This window comes from Mesoplodon mirus, assembly GCF_964341445.2.
Source record: "Mesoplodon mirus genome assembly, chromosome: 7".
Taxonomy (NCBI): Eukaryota; Metazoa; Chordata; class Mammalia; order Artiodactyla; family Ziphiidae; genus Mesoplodon; species Mesoplodon mirus.
The window spans coordinates 41,644,944-41,657,022 of NC_138983.1; the positions used below are offsets into that span (position 1 = coordinate 41,644,944).

The 12,079-nt window shown below is 35.4% G+C and overlaps 1 protein-coding gene across 2 annotated transcripts in view; it reads right to left on the reverse strand.

Annotated features, from left to right (window-relative positions):
• NAALAD2 (N-acetylated alpha-linked acidic dipeptidase 2) overlaps positions 1-12,079 on the reverse strand; it is a gene marked incomplete at its 5' end in the record, with an annotated part of 52,734 nt that overhangs the window by 14,335 nt on the left and 26,320 nt on the right. For both annotated transcript variants that reach the window (XM_082628348.1, XM_082628349.1), the window contains 7 exons: positions 1,403-1,493; positions 3,633-3,724; positions 7,005-7,072; positions 8,019-8,082; positions 10,304-10,386; positions 10,491-10,610; positions 10,887-10,972. In XM_082628348.1, the coding sequence (XP_082484474.1) occupies positions 1,403-1,493; positions 3,633-3,724; positions 7,005-7,072; positions 8,019-8,082; positions 10,304-10,386; positions 10,491-10,610; positions 10,887-10,972 (604 nt within the window). The remainder of the gene's footprint in view (positions 1-1,402; positions 1,494-3,632; positions 3,725-7,004; positions 7,073-8,018; positions 8,083-10,303; positions 10,387-10,490; positions 10,611-10,886; positions 10,973-12,079) is intronic.

Here is a 12,079-nt window from a genome sequence, read left to right on the forward strand (position 1 = left end):
CAAATTTTCACCAATTTAAAATTTTACCATTATTCATTTTATAATTCATATAATCTTTGTTCAAAACACTGCTTCTTGAAACTTTTCCCTATTGCTTTGCTGACAATTAAATTAAGGAGTACATACTCAAATTGCATACCAGCACAGTTTAAAATTATCTATCAACTGATTGAGAATGAAAGGTTCTGAACAGCTAAGTATTATCATAGCTGAAGGATTATTCAGCTGACACTTTAACAACACAGGCTTGAACTACAGGGGTTCACTTATACATGAATTTTTTTCAATAAATATGTACTACAGAACTACATGATCCCGATCGTAAAGCTATGTGTGGGTTTTCAACTGCTGGGAGGGTTGGCACCCCTGTTGTTTAAAGGTCAACATTTCAGCCCCTTCCCTCCCTTCCCAAACAGTATATAACCACATGCCATTTAACCTTTGTTACAAAATTAAGGATTACCATTATAAACATAAATTATTACAGGGTGCTACTCCACATGAATAGTTTTTACTTCTTAGGTCTGCCTTTCCTAACTTTAGTTTTTACCTATCTGCTACTTTGCCATAAAGCTATCATTCTTATTGCTTTTAATATCACTAAAAGCCATCCCTGTATCAGTCTCTCTCCCTCTATCTGATATTCTGCTTTTAATCTGCATTGTCTTAGAAATTAGATAACTTTGTTCAGAATGATGACAGTATAAAAGTGAACAGGCTTTGACAGAGGTAAAGCGCATCTTTTATGTATGAAGTGTTATGAGTATTAGTATACAGATTTATGCATTTATTATGGGTTATTCTGAAGCTGTTTTTGTTTACTTCTTGGTTAGTTGTATTCTGGATAGTCAAATTTGCAAGGGATATGTATTCTAGACAAGCAAGATGTTGGCATACTGCAATTATGACTAGAAAATTATTAAAATCTGTGACAAATCTGAGTTTCCTGATGTAATCTTCATTTTGGTTTATGACATAATTTATAACAGACAGACAAACACAGTATAGGTTTGAAACCCATGTACTCACATATCATCAATGTGTTTGAGTGGCAATGGTGCAATGCAGGCAATGCAGATCAGAAAAGAAGAATTAGATTTTCCAACAAAGCCCGCATCAGTAAAAGGATGCAAACCTCTTGGTAGTGATAACCAGCTAAGTACCTGGCACTACTCTATCAACTACCACTTCACTGAATAACCCTGGCAGTGAACATTCACAAAATAACACAAATTATTTCCTAGTCCCTCTACAAAGGGACCTGCAGGCTATCTCTATCCCTGCAATTCTTCCCAGGCCACATGTCCACTCGGTGCCTGGTACCCAACAACTAAATGACAGAATTCCTAACAAAGAGAATGTGGATGAAGTGCTATGTATCCAAAATAATAAAATGGCTTACCCTATTCTTAGTGTACCGGACTCTTCCTGAAGCAATTCCAAGTCTCTGAAAATAAGCTTCAAAATCACTTCCAGATCCCAGCTTGTTGATTCTAAATGTAAAATATGATACACATACACACACACACTAAGAAATAAATGCATAAATAAATAATATAAAATTAAATAGATGGCACCATGAATCCTGTCCCAAGAACTGCAAGGAACTGTATGGCACATTTATAAAAATTAAGAAAAGGTATACCACCCTCAAAACACTTTCCTATCACACCTATTTATATGTGTGATAATCCTATAAATCTGAACTGATTAAAACCAGAGTTGGGCAGTGACACTAAATATGGCAGCCTGGTAACTATGATATCTTCCGTATCTTCAGCATTTATGGTATTTGTTTTGAGGGAAAAACAAATAAGATACGGTCTCTGTCCTCAGAGAACTATAATCTAGTAAGAAAACTGCCATGAGAAAGTCTACATTTAAGATCATGAAGACTCTAAAAGTGCCTTAGTTTATTTCAGAAATAAATCTAATTATAATATATTGCTTTGCATATAATTAAGAAGCCACTACATACATACATGTATATAAATAATATATAAATATATACGTATAAAATGTAATGACGGATTTCCCTGGTGGTGCAGTGGTTGGAAATCCTCCTGCCATTGCAGGGGACACGGGTTCGATCCCTGGTCCGGGAAGATCCCACATGCCGCGCAGCAACTAAACCCGTGAGCCACAACTACTGAGCCTGCGCTTTAGAGCCCGTGAGCCACAACTACCGAGGCCTCGTGCCACAACTACTGAAGCCTGCGCACCTAGAGCCCGTGCTCTGCAACAAGAGAAGCCGCCACAATGAGAAGCCCACGCACCACAACGAAGACTAGCCCCCACTTGCTGCAACTAGAGAAAGTCCACATGCAGCAACAAAGACCCAATGCAACCAAAAATAAATAAATAAATAAAAACTTTAAAAAAAATGTAATGTCATAGAAGATTTTCATTCAAAAATAAGTCAGCAAAACAGAACATAAAATTACATATGCATTAAGAACCTAACTATATACTTCCAAACTATTAGACTTGTTTTTGAGATTGAGACCTTGGGATGTTTTCTAAATCTTTTTTTCTACTCTAGTGTTTTTATGAATAAGTATTTAAAACATAATGGAGGGACTTCCCTGGTGGTCCAGTGGTTAAGAATCCGCCTTCCAATGCAGGGGATGTGGGTTCCATCCCTGGTCAGGGAACTAAGATCCCACATGCTGAAGAGCAACTAAGTCCATGTGCTGCAACTACTGAGCATGCAAGCCACAACTAGAAAGCTCACATGCCACAACTACAGAGCCCACCCGCTCTGGAGCTTGTGCGCCACAACTAGAGAGAGAAGCCTGCGTGCCACAATGAAAGATCCTATGTGCTGCAACTAAGACCCAATGCAGCCAAAAATTAAGTAAGTAAGTAAATAAATAAATATTTTTGAAAAAATTCCTGTAATAAAAAAAAATACATAGTGGAGATACATTTAAACTTTCACAAGACTTATTTGCAATATGGAATGAAACTATAAATTGCTACCACCAGCTGGTTTTAGAAATAGTATAGGAGTAGAAAACAAATATAAATATAAAATAAATACAAGAAAGCTGCTATTGTATAAATGAGAAGTAAAAGTTAATTCTTACATAAAATCTAAACTAATTAAAGGTAAAGACATAACTTGGTAGTTACTGATAATGCACCTTAATAAATTTAGAAAGAAATAATCCATCATTTGTTTTTTTTTGTTTTTTTGGTTTTTTTTTTTTGTTTTTGAGGTACACGGGCCTCTCACTGTTGTGGCCTCTCCCGTTGCGGAGCACAGGCTCCGGACGCGCAGGCTCAGCGGCCATGGCTCACGGGCCCAGCCTCTCCGCGGCATGTGGGATCTTCCCGGACTGGGGCACGAACCCGCATCCCCTGCATCGGCAGGCGGACTCTCAACCACTGTGCCACCAGGGAAGCCCCATCATTTGTTTTTTTTACTTCATTTGAATTGTATTTATTAATGTATTTAATACATATCTTAATGTAATTTTATGCAAGAATGCAAAATAATGGCTAATAATTTTTTACTAAAAATACTCTCAAATTGTTGAGACATCTGAGAATTGCCTGTCTGGAGAAACAAGGGGCAAAGGGGAACTCAACTGATCGTGTGGTAGAAAATGTACATACAAGTAATTTACCTAGGCAAAGTTTTATTTTCAGATGAAGGGTCCTTTTCTAACCAGCTATCATAAAGAGATTTACTCTCAAAACCATCATCCGGGCTGGAGATCTGGAAAGATAAATCAAATATCGGGAATAAGAGGTAGAACAACTAAATTTACGCCAATATAAAACCACATGTTAGTTAATATCGACTTCTACGTTTATCTCCGTGAACATTTGTGTATCATATTCTTTACAGAAAAATATGTTTTTGCAAATTGCAAGAAAAAAATCCAGCCCAAATTCTTGTTCATTTATAATTCCCACTTACTTGTAATTTTGCCATGTCCTTAGGAAAAAATTTCTTGCTTATATTGGTAAACTTTTCAATAGCATTTCAGATTTTTAACAAGTGTCATCACTTCAATGTTGGGCAGCTTAGATTTCTTTCAGTGGAAAGTCACTGGGAGAAAACTTTATATATATAATATTTACTTTAGTAAATTGCTTTTGTCCAAGATGACCTACAGTGAGGCCTTAGGGCAGGAGACAGACATTATGAAGCTGAGCTTGAAATTGTCAATATGAGTCCTGGTTTTGTAGTGCAGGTGGGATGAGGAGGAACTGTTATTTTAGAAAGTCAGTGTTTAAACAATGTTGGAATTTGATGGGTTTTAATAAAACTACATAACCTCAGGTTTCTAGTTGGGAATTTTAAGAACTTATGTATATACATAAACATTTTTTATTACCCTCATTAAACATATACTTACAAACTTATACTTTCCTTTTCTTTCTCCGCTCTAAGAAAAGCAGAAGGGCTTCCCTGGTGGTGCAGTGGTTGAGAGTCCGCCTGCCGATGCAGGGGACACGGGTTCATGCCCCGGTCCAGGAAGATCCCACATGCCGCAGAGCGGCTGAGCCCGTAAGCCATGGCCGCTAAGCCTGCGCATCCGGAGCCTGTGCTCCGCAACGGGAGAGGCCACAACAGTGAGAGGCCCGCGTAAAAAAAAAAAAAAAAAAAAAGAAGAAGAAAAGAAAAGAAAAAGAAAAAAAGAAAAGCAGAAGCATGTGGTGGAAAAAAAAATCATCATACATATTGGCTGCATTTTATTTGTTTGTTGGTTTACAGCTCTGCTTTGTTCAAAAATGGACCAAAGACAGACCCTACTTATGAAATGCTGAAAGCATTATAACTTTTGGTGTATTGCTTCCTTTCTTTAAACCCTAGTTTCCCATATGTGGAAATGGGGAAAATGGTACCCATCTTAATCCAAACAATATCTTCTCTGATATCTTCTCAGGCCTTTATACAGAGTTGGTTATTCCCTCATCATAGCATACAAGGTCCTCAGCTTAAAAACAGTCTCGGCACCCCACAGAGGCACCCCCTTCCCACCAGCTTGTGGAAGCTTCAGGGATGTTCTGCTCATTTCCAGCCAAATGACTGGGTTCTACTCTGTACTCTGCTTCTGCCAATTTGCAACAGCTGAGATCCTGCTCCAATTCCTACAAACTGCTTGAACTGAATTCCCTGCAAAATCCTCTTCATTTTCCGGAATCATACCATCCAGGTCTAGCACCAGCCAGAACTGTGTCCCTATGGCCTATACAGCTAAGATCAGAATTTTCTGTTTCAGCTATATGCACTGTCATAATTGCTGGTTCTCCCCCATTATTTCAACACCTTGTCCATTTCCTGCTTCTATCAGGCAGGTAGGTTCCCTTCTCTCTAAGCTCAGCCCTCTCCACCACACTCCCCAGCATGGTTTGACTGTGCCAACACACACTAGGGGTTGATAAAATGGTAATAAACAGTTTAGGAGGATAAAAGTCTCCATTTTCTACTGGGTTTTTTTTTGGCCACAGATAAGCATCTGCTTTTGTACAAAGGGGGGATAGAATGAAACTTCTGTTTATTGGCCCTGAAATTATTATTATCCCTCACATCAAAGGCAGGAGCCACCTCTGTAGGACAGAATATGAATGCATATCTTGAGGAGGGTTCTCCCAATAAAGATTGTCTTTACAACTTGCTTTCAGATGAGATGTTTTTATGGGACATTCCAATGAAAGGATCAAGGACATAAGCTACCCAATACAGTGAGACAGTTATGATGGGAATAATGAGAGGACTCTCATTTGGGAGAATAAGATGTTAAAGACACTAACAGTGAAAAGGAAAGGGCAAGATTAAGGAAGATTGGGAAATAGTACCTACAGAAAATTGATACCTACTTCACATTGTCATCTATGTGATACCTACTTGAAAGAAATACGTCTATAGTTAAATCCTATAACAAGTAATTATTTAATGATATACACAGATATTTAATGAACAGATTACATAATTTTTAGAGATTCAGAGTACATTAGAGTTTTCAGAGTATTTTATATATCAATAAGTAATATTTATAAAATTCCTGTGTGCTAAGTAAGCATGTGGAATTATTTCCATTTTGCTTTTAGATTTACTGCAGCTTAACCTATTCACTACACTGATACAGAGTAATCTTTCTAAATGAATAAATATGATAATGTACAACCTTGTTAAAGATTCTTGAATTTCTCCATCACCAAATTTCTGAACCCCTTGACCTATTTGTCATGCCCCATTTTGTACCAGCCTTTCACCAACACCTTATGCTTAGGTCACACTAAGTTACCTACAGGTCAAGAAATACGTTCTTTCATACCTCCACATCTTTTTTTAGGTACTGCATCCTCTGCTGAGAAAGTGTTTCCCTTACCTTCACATCCCTCCATATTACAGCCCAACCATTAATTCTTCAGGAAACATCCTCTAATGTTTTCCCACTTCCCCAGCTGCCCCAGGATTTTAGCTTCTCTGTTCCACAATTGTTCTCCATTGTATATAGTATCCAATATTTCCAATATTCCAGTGAAATATATATAGTTCCTCGTTTATAGGTCTGTATCCTCTCTAGACTACAAAGTATTTGGATTCAGTAATCTTTTCCTTTTATCATTGCTGCTGCTAGAATTCATTTTATAGGGCCTGATACATAGTAACCACGTAATAACCACTTGTTGAATGAACGAATGAATGAGTAGCCAAGGCAATCTTTGAAACCAAGGCTTTTCCATTCCAGCTCAGCATTCTTTCTGTTATATAAAAATGCCTATGCCAGACGAAATGACAGACCCCATACTTTATAACAAATGTATACAATTATTAAGAACTATTATTAGGACAAAAACTAGTGCTATTTTCATAGTTATGTCACATAAGTAAATATTATATTAAAGATTTTGTTCTGCTTAGTTATTATATCAATACAAATCAGCTATGTGTTGCCAGTTTAAAAATAAATATCACTAATTTAGAAAACAAGTTATTCACTTACTATTCATCAGAAAACATTAAGACAGAACTACTTATATACCTCTTTTGTCAGTTTATACACCAATTGGTAAAGAAGGGGTGTACAGTCAACTCTGAGAGTATAATTGCCTGAAAAATAAATAAGACAGAGTATTTTAGTACTTCCAAATGAAACTCCAATCTATTTAATTCTAACTTTATTTTCTAATTATAAACAAGATATTCAAATTGAAGGCATCATTCCCAGAGAATTAAAAATAGGGTGGAAATAATTATTCAGGGGTGAGAGGGGCTGCGGTAAACACTTAGGACATTGGAGGGCATAGTTGGATTTTGCTGCTAAGACAGCAGCTCTCATCCTTCAGTAAGGCAGTATCACTTAGGGAGACTTTAGCAAAGGAAGTGATAAGGCCACAGTATTCTTTCTTCATTCATTCAATTCAGCCTTTTTTTCTTTTTTCCCTGGCTGTGCCGTTCTGCTTGCAGAATCCTAGTTCCCCGACCAGGGATACAACCCAGGCCCACGTCAGTGAAAGCGCTGAGTCCTAACCACTGGACCACCAGGGAATTCCCTCATTCATTCAATTCAACAGTATATATCAAGACATTAGACTACAGCATGTCAGTAGCTAGTAAGTGTGCTTTGACATTTATCTAGAATAATACAGTGAAAGCCTATAGATATAAATGTCACATGTCAGGGTCAAAAGGAAGTCTGTAGTTTGTATTCACTTCAAATTTGCTCCAGTACATACAGGAAGTATTTCTGTATGGAATATTCTGTAGACCAATCCTTTTACTATCTCCACATGAAGGATGTAATTAAGTACTAGAGTTTTAACTAGTAATCCAAGATAGGCAAATGGTAAATATACTAAAGAAATTAGGATCAATAGCTTAGTTATGAATCATATTGATTCATTTGACTCATAATGAGTTTCTCTCTGGTAAAAATGGAAAATTGAGGTATATCGACGTGTCTCATAGGAGAGGATAATCTTAGAAAGTTTACAAGCTGAATTTACAGACTTAAATGATGGTATACTATTTAATAACAACCCAAAATAAAATTTACCTTCTATAGAAGAATCTGAGTTGATATAAGCAACGCTTCTCTCCTGAAGTGATTTTACATTCTCCTATAGTTGAAGCAAAAGTTGTTACTTAACTCACAGCATTTACAATTGTGAGAATGTAAAAAAAAAATTTAGTATAAGAGTGGTCTGCAAATACCTTTATAAATCAAATACCTATGCCTTTGACAATAATTTCTGAGAATTTATCTGATTGGTTGACAACATTAATTCAGTTAAAACAGGTAAGAAAAATATTATGATGCTGTAGCTACTGTTTATAGCAATAGCAGTGAGCCCTGAGGCAACAGCATTTTGAAAATGTGGTTCCTTGATCCCCTGCAGCAGAATATGAAGGGTGAACCTCACAGAATCTCAGTCCCACCCCAGATCTACTGAATAAGAATTGCTCAAAGTAAGGCCTGGAAATCTATAATTTTTAAAAGGTATCCCTGGCAATCCTTACATACATTAAAGTGTGAGATCCACTGACATTGGACACCCATGTAAATTTATCATTTTAAAAGTGAGTAGTTGGAAATTTCCATGTATCTAAATTTTTTTTTTAAGATATGATGAAGAAAAAGAACAAAAAAGCAGGAGAATAGAGAAAAAAACAAGAGGGAAAGAAGGATGGACAATAAAAAAAGATGTTCTCTCTCTCTTTCTCTGATTCACACACACACGCACACACACACACACACACATCCAAGAAAAATAAATCAGAGAAAAACGAATGTCATCACACTCAGATGAGAATATGCTGAGAGACCACTTTACTTCTCTCTCTTTCTAGCTTTGTACCTTATAAGAACATGTTACAATAAAATCATTTAAAGCTGTGAGTGATTATCACACAAATGAGGATTCTTGCCTCTACAGTTGCCCACACAGGCCAGATCACAACTGACTCTGCTGTAGATAGAGTCAGAGTTCCCATTATAACAGACTTACAGTAGAAATAAAGGTTCCTTAACTATATTTAAGGAAGGTGGGACTTCCCTGGTGGCTCAGTGGTTAAGAATCCGAATGTGAATGTGATCAAGAATCTGGTAGAAAACTGGAAACAGTATTGAAATTGTCTTTTAACCCACATGTATTTAAATTAATGCAAGGCATATTATATCTTGTATTTATTTTAAGCTGCAGAAATTATAGGAACAGAGACATGTATTTATATATACATGTATTCATAAGAAATTACATATTTCTAAAAGTAAATGACCTTAATGAAATGTGATTCATCTAAATTAGCAGTCTATGTATATGTATTCCAAAATACATATTCATAATACCAACATAATAGTAACACCTCGCAATATAAATGGAATAAAGCATAAGTGATACAAGTGACGTATATGTGTGATTTTACTCCCATATTTATTTATTTCATATTATTATTTTAAAGTAAAGTAAGAGGAAAGGAGTCAGAAGGAAAGCATTTAAAAACTAGACACAATGGCAAGAATTATAAGACATACTTTAAAACAATTCTATAATATCTGGACTTATAAAAGATAAATAGAGGATGGTGGAGGGAAAGTGCTTTATGGCACAGTTGCCTTTATAAAAATGCACAAGCTTACCTTGCACATTTAAGAACTTAGAGATACTCAACAGAGAGGCTAAGGGAAGAAGATAAAAGAGGGGGCCTAGGAGAGACCCTTAAAGACTAAGCATTAAGACCCAGTGGCAAATAAAAATTAATCATAACTGAAGGAAAAATAAACCCTTGAAATTGTAATTCAATTTACAAAATTATCATACTATACTCAACAATCAGGAACTTTTGTGAATGGTAAAATATACCTATGGTTACAGTTATACATGGAATCTGTAAATGTGAAATTACAATCAAAGTATAGTCACCTTAACAGAACATCTTATGTTCTCTTAGATGGAAGAACTCCAAGGAAACTTCAGAAGCTTGAAAATTAACTCCAAGTATCTGTATCAGTTTTTACATAAGTTAATTCATTTGTCACAAACAGCCTGCTAGTTTTAACTACTTTTGGAACTTAACAGATTTTTTACAAAACAAATACAAATAGAAACTAAAATATTTTGACAATAATAAATAAATTTGTTTGTAGCCCAATAATTAAGAGGATATTCTGTTTTGCCAATCTGATATGATAGTAAAAGCAAACTCTAATTCCTAAATTCTCTTGGGTATTTATCCAAATTAAAACCATATTAGGTAATGGAACCTATCTGCGATTATCCAGAGATACATATATTTGTTCCCTGTTGACCAAGAAAATAAGAACTTCTCTGTATTATTTACCTCAGCCCATTCTGTGGAACCCAGAAGTCCAAATTCTTCTGCATCCCAGCTGGCAAAAATGATAGTTCTTCTTGGTCTCCAGCCTGTAATCATTGTTAACATACATAGTTAGGTACACCTGCCTAAAAACAAAGGAAAATTCAGCGAGTCACTTTTTGTCATCACCTACCAAAGAAACATTACTTACCTCTACTGATCAGTTTGCCAAAACTCTGAACAACTTCTTGCAAAACAGAAGCCCCACTGGTTGGGTCAATACCTCCAAATACCCAGGAGTCCCGATGACCTCCCAGAATAACATACCTGTCTGGGGAAAAAATGAGTTCAAAAGAACTACAACTTTGAATACATTATAAAGAGTAGTTATATATGTTTTTAAATTAAACTTCCTCTCTCTTGAGTTTCCCCATAGAAAATAATCAACACCATAAGGTAGAGTCTTCTTTTAGAATTATACTTTTTTATTCCAAATTTAGTTGTTTCACATCAGCCAGAAAAAAATCAATTGTTGACTAAAATTTATCTTCTCTTACTCTTGTAATTTTTGTAAAAACAAAATGTCTAAAATAATCCACCAACTCACCAGGTTCCACAGATCCTCTGATAGTTCCAATTACATTGTAAATCCTTGTGATTTTATTGACGTTATGAACACGCATTCTAACCTTCCTAGAATTTCAAAGGGAACAAATTACTTCACATAGAACATTATGTCTAACAGCTTTCTTTCAATGTTTTATTATGAGAAATCTCAAAAGTACAGAAAACTGTATAATAGGACAATAAATTCCCAAATACCCACCACATAAATTCAATAATTGTAATATTGTTGAATCACTTGCAAGGAAGTTGCAGACATCATGACAGGTCACTCCTGTGTACTTAAGCATGCTCCTTAAAGCCAAATTCTAAAAACCAAATATCAATATTTTATATTTTTCCTCCCTCATAGCTCTACTGTTGATATTTATTTAAAGTTCAAAATATTCTATTATTAAACATGTCTTGGGTATTCATTCTAAAATTTTTAAATACACTCTATACAATTACAAAAATAAGGGAGACAGCCCATTATCTATTAAAGGTCAAAGAAGCTTATTTTTAATGTGTTTTATATTTATATTAATTCCTGTTATTCAGTAACATTTCCCAAGATTATTGAAATAGTCTATCAGTACATTGTTAAAGGGCTGACTGAATGCTGCCTATAAGAAACATGATAAATTCTATTGTTAAATGGCAATTTGAGAAGCACCTGCTAAAATGTACAAGACAACTATACAATGAAACTTTTCCAGGTCATCACTGTTGATTCTGATTTGGGCCTGCCTTTTAAATATTCATTCATCAATTATAATTCACCAAATTAGAATTCACGGGAAAGTACAATCAAGCTCAGAAAGTCAGAAAAAAATGCCATTCACATTTTATAAATCCAAAATGACATGGGAAAATGTTGAGCCTCTTTTTCACAAAGGAACAAAAGTTTTTAATCTATGGTGGGCTTAACAGGAGGTGGGCAGGAAACCTACTTAGTACTTCATTTCTGAATGGAAGAACAAACAAGTCAAATCCTGTATATTGTTAAGTGCAAATTCTGGTTTTTCTCCCCCTAAAAGTACACTGTGCTTCTGAATGCGTATGTAATTCATGTGCAGTATTCAACTAAAAGTGCCTTTGGGGGAAAACTAATCAATGGGTGTTGTCTTGCATTTTAAGACAGTAAGTAAAAAAATTATTTTTACTACTGAATGATAAAAATTAATAGCAAAAATA